At 36.0% G+C, this 14,999-nt stretch overlaps 1 protein-coding gene across 1 annotated transcript in view; it reads left to right on the forward strand.

The window, feature by feature from the left end:
• The window catches only part of cpne2 (copine II), a 59,844-nt gene that overhangs the window by 30,102 nt on the left and 14,743 nt on the right, over window positions 1–14,999 (forward strand). The window contains exons 11-13 of the mRNA XM_041997658.1: window positions 9,292–9,425; window positions 10,729–10,783; window positions 11,156–11,207. Of these exons, the coding sequence (XP_041853592.1) occupies window positions 9,292–9,425; window positions 10,729–10,783; window positions 11,156–11,207 (241 nt within the window). The remainder of the gene's footprint in view (window positions 1–9,291; window positions 9,426–10,728; window positions 10,784–11,155; window positions 11,208–14,999) is intronic.

Raw genomic sequence — 14,999 nt, forward strand, 5'->3', positions numbered from 1 at the left:
GATTGTGGTGGCACAATGTTTCCTTATGCAGTGCTGTATGAATGCCTAAAGATCATTCTTTCCATTGTAGAATTCCCCAGACTCTCTTAATTTTTCCCCAATATTTAGCTCTGTAGATACTAAAATAAAAAGTTCTTTACAATCTGTAATTGAGAAATACATTTTTAAACTTATTGATGCTTCTCTGATTGAGCTTTGACCAAAGTGGTGAGCTACGATCCATTCTTGCTTGGAAAGGTTTAACATTTGGTGGGATATTGCTTTTATATCCAATCCTGATGCCTTCACCTGTCACCAGTTAACTGTTTAAACCAAACATTTATTTCCAACGGTATATCAAACCAAATACAAGATAAAAAACTGGAAAAATAAAATCAAATACAATGAAATAGTAAAAAAAATAATAACAGTTAAAGACCCATTACATAATTTTTTACTTTAAAACTCCAGGCTCATTTGATGCCAGAGTGACATCTATTATGTGCATTTCTGAAGCCGTCGCTGCCAAGCAGCGTCCCAAGACTGAAAAACCACAATATGCAACTTTTTCATCCGGGACACTGTGTGACGTTGCAGAGTTTTGCTTTGCGCATGGATCACGTGCTAGCAAGCAGATGTAAACAAACTGGCTATTTTGAGTGTGCACCATGGCTGATTCAGCAAAGAAATGTTAGAAGACATTATTGGAGGAAGAGAGGAAACAAAAGAGATCCAGAGACAGAGCAGGAGATAAGACAAGAGCCAGCACAAGACTGCTTTTAACTGTATGGAGAAGCTCATAATACAGGTAGGATGCAAGATGGATGCCAAATTAGTCGTCAATTGCGGACACATCACTCACAAAATATGCAAAAGTTAGGTAATGCATCTTAAATAAATAAAGATTAATCATAAATTAATAATCTAAACATAAGTATATAAATAAGAGCAAATAAATTAATAAAATAAGTTAATTAGATATAAAGAAACCAAATAAATAAAGGCTAGAAGTGGTTTGTTGCAAATTTGCGAGATCAGGCATCAGGGGGTCAACCTGCAGGTTGTAGACTCTTCCAGAATGGTATAAGTGTGTATTCTAAAAACTTTTCTCTTCTTTTATATTGGTCCCGACCTTTTAAAAGTGCTAGCATCAAATTTTTCTTGCTAGTTTTAAGATTCAACAAAGACTCATTTCTTCACACTTGTTTCTTGGTTCCATTGATTCCTCCAGCTGAAACAGTCACACCTGTGTTTGTTTGTACCTATAGAAAAGGCTAATAATGTCATCTAGTAAATTACCATTTCTAATAGCTATATTAGCATGTTGACATGGGAGCAGACATCATCATCAAATCATTTAACATGTCACAGAGTCTGGTGAGGTGAGGTGTAATTAGATGGAGCAGCTCAGTGTAGCATATACAATCAAGCGCTTTAACAGAAACTTTTTTCTCAATTTCTGGTCATGTTTAGGCAAAAGAAGATTACTTAAAGTTAAAAATACCAATTAGAAATACATTTGGCTAAAATATATATTTTTTTCAGTCTCATTCAAGGATGTCTTACTGGTTGCCGTTGTTACAGGTGAAAACAACACATGATCTCAAAAATTTAATTCTCATTTCCTGGTTTGATCCAGACAGTAACATCACTCAGTCTGAGTTAAAAATCAAGACTAGTTGGTTGAGGTTGGAAAGCGGTCATGGTTAGAACTAAAACATAAAAGGTGGATGTCACCCTCATTTACACTATTTTCAATCTTCACATGCATAACGTAATAATTGTCTGATTACAGAATCTGAGAGCAGCCATGCGTAAAACAGTCCACGTTATCTCGAGATAATGGATTCTTCATTTTTAAAAACAACGATAAAACAAAGAGGTCTTTATTTCTTAGAGTTTAGGAAGGCTATGGCCAGGAAGTAAACAGCATTTATGGCTTAACTTTGGACCAGTTGTGACGATTACCCATTAAATTAAGTGTTCACCACTTATTTGCAAACTCACCTTATTCATGTCATGATCCTGAGAAAGCTTTTTATCTTGTGATAATCAGTTACAGCAGGTGCTTATCAAGAAAAAGCTGATTTCTTGAGATAATAAAAATGTAAAAGCAAGCTTCATGATCTTGAGATACTGGCATGGAAAAAAGGTATTTACAGGAATGAGGGCTCATGGCTTTTGTACATATCTGTCTGCAGGGACATATGCCACATGAGTACATTTATGGAGTTGGATTGTCTCAAAGGTTTAGACCAATTTGCATATTTGAAATATTAGGAAAGAAATCACAATTTTCTGAAAATGAACATTAAAAAATGTTTTTATTCATGTTGTTTTTTTTTGTTGTTGGTTGGCTTCTGCTCTTATTTTGTGCATTTGTGTGAAGCTCCACAGCATGTGGACATAACAAACATAAGTCATAATCGAGCTGTGTTATCCAGGCTTGTTTCAGAAAATAAAGCATCACTCCACAGTTGAAAAATTTGAGATGTAAACAGTATAAAATCCTGTCACATTAAAATCTGATCGTTGAACATTTAAATCCTCATATTTGGCTTCTGGGAGCTGCTGTGAGTAATCCATTTATTCCTGCACTGATGTGACTGTGCAAAGCAGGTTGTTTTAAAACATATACCTTATATGTTTCATTTAACATAAAATACACTAAAAGACTGAGCATCAAGCAGCAGAATTTCCTATAATACAAATCTGACAGAAGACAGAAGCTTGTGGTTATCACCCTCAGAGTTAGAAAGAATAAGATGTTCACACATCTTTCCAGACTCCCCTCCATCCACCTCTATGGTATGAGAACCGGAAAATATTTAACAGGACACAGCTAGGAAAGCTCATGTCAGGTGTCAGGTGTTTGACAATAATTCGATAGTTGTGGAATCTGTCTATTAAATGCTTCAAGTATTTTCTGCCATGCTGCTGCTGTGGACTGTGCAGTAATGCGATGTTGCTCTGTCAGCCCTGGTTCATTTTAATTCAGTAAATATCGCCTTGCTGAAACAGTGTGTGTCATGTTCTATTAAGTCTATGTATGCGGTTGTAGTTACTGATAGCCTGAAGTGATGAATAAGTTGTAAACAAAATGGCCTTGTCTCCCACCGTCATTGAATTCACAGCCATCACACTAATAACATCTGTCACCAGAGAGGCCACTGGAGGAAAAAACGCTGTGGTAGTTCAGGGATGATTTTGTTCCATCACATGTGGCTTTTGGTGAAATACATATTTTCAGCTTCATCATAAGACAAAATACATGTAGGCCAGAGGAAGAAGATGGACACTGATACACTGCAGGAAAAAAAAAAGTTTACACATTCATGAAGGCACATACAGTATGTAGTAAATCAAATAATTTGTTAAGTTCTTCTGGTTTTTGAGGTTTAGTCTTTTTCTTTTTGTTATTGTTAATATATCAGCTTTATGTCTTCTTGTTGTCTTTTTCTGTTCTTGTCTGTTCATGTCCGGGTTCAGTTATAGATTTCTGCATTATGTTAGTTATTAATCCCCTCAGTATTCTTTGCCCCTTCTTTTCTTTTTATCTTGTCCTGTCCAGCATCATGGCCAACAGAGTGATCATGTGCTTGCCAAGTTAATGGCCTAATTTGATTTGCCGACTCAAACTAACTTTCAATACAAGAAAAGGAAACGAACACTAACGAAGAAGACAACAGCCAATGTGTGTGTGAGTGGGGACGAACGACCACTGTGATTGGCTTATGTGTGGAAAGAGACAGGTCTTGGGGGAATACGAGGCTTGGTCTTTACACAGCAGCAGCTTCCAGCTGTATTCAGAGCAGACGACGTTCACCTCTGTTTCATGACCAGGGCCAGGCTGAAAATGAAACGTACAAAGCTGCTGCTGGTTGGTCCTGCGCTGGCTTACCGTCAGAGTAATGCCTATTAATGAAGAGTGTGGACAAAAATATTTAAGAAGTTAAGTGTAGTAACATGCTCCACCCTTCCAATTAAAAAAGAAAATACACTTAAAAAAAACTGAACTAAAAAATAAAGAAAATATTGACAGAAGTATTATTTTTTTTTATTTTATTTATTTTTTGCTGTTCTAAACATTTTATGTTGTCTTTTTATAAATTTTTGCCTTTCCCACCACATCCCTCTTTATGGCAGCATCCATTACAACTATATGTACTAGGCTGATTATGCTAATTAGAGACTTTTAGCGACTTTTAGGACAGCCAATAGCTACTTTTCTTACTGGGGAGTTGGGAACAGCGGCTGGAGAGGAGTACCAGTCCCTGAAGCTGTTGATTGCCAGGAACTCCATGGTCAAGTCATACCATGCCCTATGAGGGATGATAGTGACAAAGTTGCCGTTCTGCTTTGACTACAAAGTGAATATCATATCAAATCTGATGTGATTTGACGAGTTCTATGTCTACTTGTTTTGTATTAGTGAGGCCAGTAAGATGTTTTTTGTTTGTTTGTGTCATGTCAATTGCAAAACAATGTAAATTGTAAACATTGCAATTTCTGAATTTATTGTACAAGTTTTTATCACTAATACGGTAAAAACGAGAGGAAATGTGAATATTTGCTTTGCAAGGTTGTTTCAGTGTGCGTCCCTAAATTTTCTGCTTGTGCTCCTAAAAATTTAATTTAGGGGCCACTGTGCTCCTTGTAGAAAAAGTTAGTCTGGAGCCCTGAAACATGGATAACAGCACCAGCAACAAATACACCAAAACATAACTGAGGATATTAGTGATTAAACCAACAGGACAAAAATTAATTGTACTAACTGTGCTAGTTAATGTGAACACAAAATATAAGAAATGAATTGTATTTAGCAATGAGTGCGATGGTGCAAATGCAACCGCACAGGCTTAATACATCCAGGATTTCTTTGAGTGATTTGGTTCAACCAACCGTAACAGTGGTGATCTCACTAAATGATACCACAATACTGGTTATTACTCTTTCTGACTCTGCAAATAAAGTGATCACGTGAACAGGGCTGGAATGGCCCAAAGTCAGGCCGGGAGTCGTAACACTCACCTAGGCCGCCCTAATTCATGTACTGCATACATATGCTCATATGCAAGTGCATGCAAGTGCATACACGCATGCATGCGCGCACACACAAGCTAAGTAATCACCAAAGCTTAATATTCTTTAAAGACTGACATTCACACACAACTATAAGCCACCAGTCCAGAGCTTTTCTGTCTCTTGTTCTTATCAAAAGACTCACAACAGTCACAGCAGGACTTGATTATTCATATCATATCATGTTAACCTGAAAAAGCATGATTGTGTAATTTTGTCAGCAAATAATTGAGATGCCGGTTTACCATAAATGTAATATGTTAACATTAATATTCTCTGCAACAGTAAAAAACAAGAAGTGTTCAACAGCAGCTTCACCTGATGAAATGTGATGTGATGTGTTTCAACTAACATTAAAAAAGTGAAAAAGTCGACTCAACTTAGACAGATAAGAGTCTGTCCAGCCTTCAGAGGGGTTCTCAAACATTTTCCATCCAGCAGCTCACCTGTGGAGGTGTGTTTGGTCCAGAAGGACCCACCAAATATTTCATTCAGTAAAATAAGCCAACAAGCACAAAACTTTGCAATCACATTATTTACATCCAGATAAACACGCTGACAAACTGATGAAGTCACAAAGTTTCCTCATCAGCCTTTAACCTGGACTAATAAAATGTTCCTCACTGGCCCAGTTTACAGATGTTTCTGAGTTAGACAGATGTGGACAGTAGCCTATGTGTACAGACAAGCCTAGCTGAGCAGCCTTAATATTGAAATATTCACCTGTCACTTCAACACAGCACATTAAATTAGCTAAAATTTTATCTATGATACTAGGAAATCTCATATAGGACCCCCTGTATGTTCAAGGTTGGAATAACCAGTAGCTTTTATGTTTGGGCTTATATAAGAGTACTTCTACAAACCACTTCAACATTAACAATGGAATAAAGTTTGAGAAGAAGTACCAAGATAATTATTACTCTAAGTAGTGCCAGCATCATTACTACAGTTACATAAAAAGGGTCATGGAGAATCTCAACTAGTGCGAATTATATTATGTTTAAAAGTTTGCAGCTCGTAACACACCCGCCGTCTCTTCTCTTTTACTCTTTTATAAAACAATGAACTCACGTGATGCTGCTGCTGTCTGAAATTTTCTAACACTGGCCCACTTCCTTGTCTGTCTTGCCCCTTTCATATTTTTAGTCCGAGTTCATTTCGCCACCATATTCCTCAGCTGTTCTGCCTCTGCGTACTTTGCTCGTATTTATCATTTTAAAAAAATATTACCGTCATTTTGACCAATCACCATTATTAGTGACAACTGACGAGCACAAATTATTGTGTTTGTGCAAAGGTGTCAGTGCCAGGCAGACCAATCAGCCACACCGCTGTAATACACCGTGATTTTTATTCATTTATTGATTTTTTTAGATCTGGTCCAGGCCACAGGAAACTGTCCCACTTCTCCTGAAAGCTAGTCCAGGCCTGCATGTGAAACAGATGACAGCAGATGACTAATCATTAGTGTATCCTCCTGAAAAGCAACACAGTTGCTGCAGCTGATTCGAAGGAAAAACAACAAAAAGTGCAAACAATGCAAATGTGTAAATAAATAAGCTGATCAATAGGCACCATTTACAATTGTGTGTTTTCGGATATGTAGTTTCAGTTATGATTGAAACTACTAACAAACTAACTAACTAACTAACTAACTGACTAACAAACTAACTAACTAACTAACTAAATGAGTATGTTGCAGGTGTGTTCTTGAGTTACAGGAGGCAGACTGATCAGTCTTAATTCTGTCAGGTGCAACACTGGCTCTGTGAAATCATCCTTGCAGCTAAATAAGGACAGACAGAAAACCGATCAAAGCAGTCAGTGGATTTAATGGAAATGTCCAACTTCATTTTCTGTCATCAGACTCCAAACATTTATATAAATAAGGGAAGTTGTCCAGTCATTTTAATTAATTGTAAGAACATTTTAGCAGATAAATGTCAGGCTGCACTATTTAAGCTTCTGCTTTTTTTTCAGATTGCCCTTTGTCTTTTCTTTCGTTTAAAGTAATGAAATAGAATAGATCATGTTGTCGTTGTTACATAACAAAATAAATAACACACACATAAAAAACTGTAGGAAAAGACAAGAAATCTTTTACAGTTTGATGATAATTAAACAAAAAACAGGAATTAATATCAGTTTAAAATCTTAAAAAACAAACTTTAATCATTCTCTGTTTTTGGCTCCGACATCATTACCTTCTAATAACATCTCCCAGAAAGGTGAAGATCAGTAAAAGTCAAACAGCTCAGTCATGTTTTAACTTTAAGAGAGTTGGACAGAGAATATCTAACCATCTAAGCACTTATGTCTTTATTAATTTTCTAAAAGAACTGATTGGTCAGGAAGTTTCATCTGCGCCAGTCAGTTGCCATGGTGATACAACCTGGTAAAAGGTTTACCAGCTGATACCACGAATCCCGAGCTGAACCTGAAGTTACTGGAATGAACCACGAATCCAGCCACAGTGCTTTTTTTGTGTTTACCTGCTTTGTGTTATTTTTTTGTTTGTTTGTTTGTTTTTGGGGGATCTTGTGAGTCAGTGCAACAGCAGAACTTTTTATTCTGTTGACTCTAAGAAATGTGAGTTTATTTTTCCCCAGCTTACAAATTTGATTCCTATGACTTTCCAGTAATGATTTTTGACTGGAAACATTTTCCCTGGAAGGTTATACTGGTTGTTTTAGGGTGCACCAGAAAGTCTGTGACATAAAAATAACATTACTTTTTAGCTGCATGTTTTGGGTTCCCCTAATATTCTCTTTAAATGCTTAAAATGTGGGAACCTTTGGGTAACCTTTCTGTGTGGTTGTATTAATGCTCCTCCAGCCATCACATAACAATAAACCTTTAGGGCCAACCTTATGAAAAAGTTCTGTGTACAGTGTACCAGGAATGTTCTCTTGTTGTTATCTCCAATGTCTCATCCCATTCCTCACCTCAGTTTGCCACTTTTTTCTTTTGTACTCACACATGTACCATGTTTGCTCTTTCCTTTGATGTTGCCTTCACTAAACCAGAAAGTTGTTGTTTGATGAACCCCCGGTAAGGCTCCAATTAAAGCCGGATAGAAGAAGATGGATCAGAGTTAAGAGTGGGAGAAACTTGTTGGTCAGATTCTTGTCAGCACCCACACCACCAAGGAGAAGCTTGTCACTCTTAATATTGTGTGTGTGTTAGGCTGTGCGTATGTCTGCTTTATGTGTGTCAGCTACATATGTTGAAAGCATCTCTGTGTGTTGTGCTCATGTATGTCATCATGATGTCACCTTCTGGATAACTCTGCATGTTGAGAGGCCCATTTTGTTTCTTGCAGACTTAGCTAACCTATTAACTTTTCCACAAATATCCAAGGGTTTTACATTTAGTGTTACTCACCGAAATCCATTGTATGTATCCTCGAGGCAAACCACGTTTAAGGTATTTCAGTTATACAGTGTAATTCTGTATTATTTATACCCCTGTTTTACCCCATCTAAAAACCCAATGTTCCTTTTGCATGCTTATCCCAAGATTGTTGTTATTTTACTTACTTATTTTTATATTACTAGTTTCTTTTAGGATAGCTAGTTCTTATCATCAATTACACGACTACTAATATAGCATATACTGACGCCCATCTGGCAGCACTAGCCAGTCTTTGTTTTAATGCCAAACCATTTTGTTAAAAATATGTCTGATTCACAGTTTATTTGCAGGATTGTAAAAGACTTCTTCAATTTGGCTTCATTAGTGCATGGAAACCCAATTAGGTAGATACCTTGTAACTTCTGCTGTTTGCTGCTCTGCTTTTTCCACACTAAAAGTCTTGGATCTTTATTGGCCATCAAACGCACATTAACTACAAGCCAAATATACCACTAATGTACCTTGATGTCTCTTATATGGACAGATACAGCTCTGCTGCTGTTCAACAGGTACTTCCTCAACAGTCAACTTTTAAACATTAAAAACAAAAAGCATGTTAAAACTCACACCTTGGGTTGCTGCTGCATCTTTTCTTTGGATTTCTACCATATCAAAGTAACAGATTTACAGTGAAGGAAAACATACAGCAGTGCCTACTGTGAGTCATGTTTCATGGTTTTGTGCTTTTCTAATCCACACAACCCTGATAACATTATGAGTCCATTAAATAAAGGTCACTACTTTATAAACACCATAATCACACTCCAGATCTCCGAGATGCTCCCTAATCTCTCATTCTCTGTATTTCATTAGGTTGGTATAGACTTCACTGCGTCTAATGGAAATCCTCGAGAGCCTTCCTCCCTCCACTACATCAACCCACTGGGCAGCAACGAGTATCTCTCTGCCATTTTAGCTGTTGGACAAATCATACAGGACTATGATACGTGAGTAATGAAATCAGCCCTGCTGGTTGTTGTTTTGATTTTGTTTAGTCAAAACTACAGTTATCTTAAAAAAAAAAAAAAAGTACTTTTTTGGTAAATTACTGGTGTTCGGGCAAAATGATGTCTGGTCTATGAAAAGCATGGGTGAGGCTGGTTGATATATTCTATCTCTATGAGTGAGGTCATGTAAACTATGTGAATCATGTAAACACAAATGGAAGCTTATGGAGATGTTTTGAGTACTTGAATTTTGCAGATACTCTCAGTGAGATCTCTTTGGACAGAACTAAACTGTCATGCCTTGCGGGTTTCCCTGAATTTCCATATTTTGTATTTTAGCTTAATCTCAATTAATCTAGAAATCTGTATTCTAGTTAGTTTTTCTTGTTTGTTCTAGTTCAGGGGTAGCCAACGTCGGTCCTCGAGGGCACCAATCCGGCAGGTTTTCCAGATTTCCCTGCTCCAGCACACCTGACTCAAATTAAATAGATCCAACAGCCTATAAGGATCTTCACAATGACTCGTTAGTGTAAATCAGGTGTGTTGGAGCACGGAAATCTGGAAAACCTGCTGGATTGGTGCCCTCGAGGACCAACGTTGGCTACCCCTGTTCTAGGTAGTTCTGTTTCTGCTCTACTTTTACATAAGGCTTCAGGTGTAAATTTCCACATTCGTTGTTCAATTTGGGGTTTTTATTTATTTATATATATATATATATATATATATATATATATATATATATATATATATATATGGCCCTGCGACAGACTGGTGACCTGTCCAGGGTGTACCCTGCCTCTCACCTGTTAAAATGCTGGGATAGGCTCCAGCTCACCCGCGACCCGAAATGGAATAAGCGGTCATGATAATGGATGGATGGATGGATATATATATATATATATATATATATATATATTTTTTTTTTTTTTTTTTTTTAACTGCTGCTGTTTACTCAAAAAGTTTCTTACCCTTATTCTTCCTCATATGCAAAAAATAATGTCAGACATTGCAGCAGCCTAAGAACTATAAGCATTGACCAATGTGCTTTTGAAAATCAGTTCAAATCACAGACAAAACTGTAGGCAAAAAAACAATTCTTTCTTTTCTTGGTGAGAAACCATTTTTACTTCCACGTTATGTTTTTTTCCCAGCTGTCTTTTTTTTTTTAGGAAATGTCTGATTATGTTTCTATGAGATCAAGCTAATAGGATTTCTTCTGCCGCCTAAATCCAGCTTGTTGCATTTGTATGAAGAAAAAAAAATTAACTAACATTCCAATCTGTTGTCATGGTTTCCTCCTCAGTGACAAAATGTTTCCTGCTCTGGGATTCGGAGCCCAACTCCCACCAGACTGGAAGGTATTTGTGTGTATCAATTATGATCTTGTGTTGTGTTTGTTGCTACATACAGTCATGTGTGGCAAAGAGAGCAAGAAAATGGTGGGATATCATGTACAAACCTACAGTTAAGCCTATACTGTACACATATTTTACACACATAGATAAAACTGTAGCCACATACATGCATATTCAGATGATTACGCAACTGTCAACCCATCTGTGTTGCCATGGTGCTGAGCTGATGAAAAGGACAAAGAAGCAGTACACAGAGAGGTGGTGGGAGGGGGAAGTGTAGGAGAAATGGACAATATTTCTTAACAATATTTACCAGTTAAATGAAGGATCAGTGCTAAATTCGTTTATTTGTTTATTTGTTTTTATTTTGTGCAGGTGTCGCATGAATTTGCCATCAACTTCAATCCCACTAACCCCTTCTGTTCAGGTGAGTTGTTGCAGATGTCATCAGTGACCCTGCTGCAGCCTATGAAAAATGTATTGTAAAATTTTTTTTATATTTTCTTCTGAAATTTCATGAATCATAGGGTTTGCCAGTTTCACAACTTTCTGTAAAACTGTTAGATAGGCTTAATAGTTGGGATCAGAGGAGGTGGTCACAAGGGAGAAAACTGTCTAGATGGATAGATACCTCGCAGCATATGTTATAACTGATTGATATTGATTTCAAATAGTGATAATTTGCTTCCACACCATTTTTGGTTAACCAAGTAGAAGATTTGCCATGGTGTATTTGAGGGGAACAATCCAGATTAATTCACCATCTGTCCCTAATTTTGTGAAAGTGAAGCTGAAAACATCTTTTTGTTAGCTTATTTATTATCTTTTAACTGTTGGAAATTAATTAAATCATAATTTATAACAATGGTGCGCCCCAGAAGTTTAACATGTTTATTTAAAAAATAACATCCAGACTTGAGAATGCAGTGTTGCTGTGATTTCATTAAAATAGTCCGACCAGTCTAATCTACTAGTATGTCTAACAAGAATGTCTTTTATAAAGAATTTTACTTGACTTTGAATTGTATGAATTTAAGAAAAAAGAAATGAAATGTAGAAGTTATAAACTGAAAACTAAAAACAGACGGCACACACTGAGCTGCGATGTGAGTCTGTGAAACTGCAGCTCATGTGAAGGTGGACTGTTAATGAACTTATCAGTGAATATATTACTGGGTATATTAAATCATAGGGGCTGAAAATAATTGTTGGCACATTAAACACAGCTACTGACTTCACAATTATCCAGATCCTTATTATTTGAAGAATTCAAACCAACCCTTAGGGTTTGCTTCATCCAGTTAAGAACATTTCTAAGCAAAATAATAATAATAAATTGGGATAGAATATGTAAATTTATCCTGTCTGTTAAAAAAAGAGCAAATCTATCTCAAGATTATGTGACAGCAGCAGGTGCTGTTGCCTCTTACTGAGCCTGAGTAAATAACTCTTTAACTCAGCATGAAGGCTGATGCTCAGCATGAGACCAACCAACACATTATACACCCACTGTGCATTTTTTATATGAAGGTGCTAAGGGATTTTTATTTTTGTAGTTTTCTGTAAACTGTTTGTCAGTTGACATTAGGTATTCTGAAACTTTTGCTTACTTTGAAACCGATAAAAAGAATTCTTTCACTGTTATTGTCACACTATATATGTATCTCACAGAAGTGAGTACACCCCTCACATTTTTGCAAGTATTTTATTATATCTTTTCATAGGGCAACACTATAGAAATTAAACTTTTATATAAACCACACCAAACTATGGAAACTAAACTATTCTGTTTGTCAATGTTTAATTTGTATAGTGTTGCCCTATGAAAAGATATAATAAAATATTTGCAAAAACGTGAGAGTGTACTCACTTTTGCGAGATACTGTATGTGTTTTAGGGCTGTGTGTTGGTACTGGGCATGTTAACTCTTTATTATCACATTAACACATTAATTAATTATTGGTGGTAATTGTTTATCGCTCGTTAATGCAGTTTCTTTCGTTCTTTTTTCTTGCTCACAGGCTCTAAACACAGAGAAACCTCATGCAGAGTCTTATAGTTCAATGTCTTTTTCTCCATGTCTGGTCCTGCTGCAATCCAAAGAGCCATTTTTTCCTCAGCCCAGCTAAATAAAACTCATTTAGAGCCACAAATGTTACAAGACCTTTTGAAAAAAGACAACTTATAATTTTTGATAAATATTTACTATAGGAAATTTGTTTATCGTTTTTTTAAGATCACAAAAAAAAAACATTTTTATTAATCTTTTTAGGTTTTAAAATACAGAAAAACATAAAACGTTTGCAATGAGAGGATAGACATACTTTCTTCTATAGGAGGTAGAAAAAGAAAAAGCACATAGTTTCCAACCTACTGACAAGAAAAATAGATTATAAAATATTAGTGGTACTTTTCATGGGATTATTTTGTGGAAATTCCATGCAATTATTCCATTAAAAAAACTGAAAAATTGCCAAAAACCTCCATTTGTTATTAAATCTATATTTAAAAACATTAAGTTCTGTTCTGACTCTAGGGACCACCATCTGTATGCTGTATTGAGTCTGGTTCTTGGACATGTAGGTAGAAAGATATAAAGGAACTAGCCAATGTGAAAGCCTGCAGATATAGGAATGGCCATTTAGCTGTAGTGTATGAAGTACAATGATATGTGTGATTTCCACAACCAATAATGAAACACAGAGCACAATGGTACACAAGATCTAGTTTCTGAAGATACTGACTACGGGTATTAAATCATAACAGATTACCATAATCCATCAGAGGTAAAGAAATTAGCTGATCTCAAGTATTCTCTTGTTTTGAAAGAGAAATTGGATTTGTTTCTAAAAAAACAAACCCAACCTTACTTTTAGCTTGGATATAAGGTTTACAGTGTGTGACTTAATCTGATCAATGGTATTATCTAAAAACTTATAGGATGAAACTAGTTCCAGTTCAATCCCTTGAGCCATTAAAAGCTTAGGAAGCTCAGATAGCTACCCTTTGCTATTTGAAAACAACATATATTTGGATTTCGTTGCATTTAGCACCTATTTAAGTTGATTTAAGTGAATCTGAATAGCATTAGAGGCAGACTGGAGGTATTCTATAGTTTTGAATATTGAAGAACAATAAATAAATATCATCTGCGTAGAAATGATAGTTAGAATTGGATAAGTTTAGACAGATTATTTATGTATATGGAAAACAACAATGGTCCCAAAATGGAGACATGGGGGATGCCCTTTGACACAGGGAGGATGGTAGAAGATCCAGCAAACTGGACACACTGAATTCTAGCTGACAAGTTGTTAGAAAGCCATGTTCAGATAGACCAGTATCATGGAGTCTTTATTTCTTTCACAGAGTCATCTCTGTCAAGATGATATGGTTTTTAGATAAATCAATTAAAAAGAAGCTGCACAGTATTTTCTGCAGTCCAGTGCTTCAATAATATCGTTCAAAACCTGAATGGCAGCCGTTGTGCAGTTTTCTGAAACCAGACTGATCTGGAGACAGAATACTGTTAGTGTCTAAAAACTGTTTGAATTGCTCACCGATAGCTTCTCAAGAACTTTTGCTAAAATACAGATTTTAGAAATAAGTCTACAGTTGTTAAGAACTGAGGGGTCCCCTCCTTTCATCAAAGGAAGAACAAAGGCAGACTTCCAAACAGTAAGAATGACATTACCAGAAAATGTAAGATTAAAAATGTACGACACTGGCTAAAAGGTCTGCTGCAAGCTTAAAAAATATGAAAAAAGCATGTCTGGACCAGCTGACTGTTATATTCTATAAGCTTTAAAGCTCATGAACATCCATCATATCCAAATGGGTAAAACTAAATAAGGGGACTATAGAATTCATTTGGGTTGATTGGTGAACCCAGTTTATTTTGCTGTATTAATTTACACGTAAAGATTAAAAAAAATAGAAAACCTGATTAAATATGATCATAATATGATCAAAATATGAAGATTTTATTACTTTACAGAACTTCCTGGGATTGTTTAGGTTGGTAACTTGTTTTGGCTAAATAAAAGTCAGACTTAGTCTTTTTAATAAAGAAAGTAAAACAATTTCTGAGCCGTTTAAAAATCAACCAGTCATCTTCAGCTTTTGTTTTTCTGGCTTTGGCCCAGGCGAGATCTTTTCTTTTAGTAGATCAGACAACTGAGAAGTAAACCATGGATTATTTCGACCTTTAACTCTAAAT

The sequence above is a fragment of the Melanotaenia boesemani genome, chromosome 10 (genome assembly GCF_017639745.1).
Source record: "Melanotaenia boesemani isolate fMelBoe1 chromosome 10, fMelBoe1.pri, whole genome shotgun sequence".
Lineage (NCBI taxonomy): Eukaryota > Metazoa > Chordata > Actinopteri > Atheriniformes > Melanotaeniidae > Melanotaenia > Melanotaenia boesemani.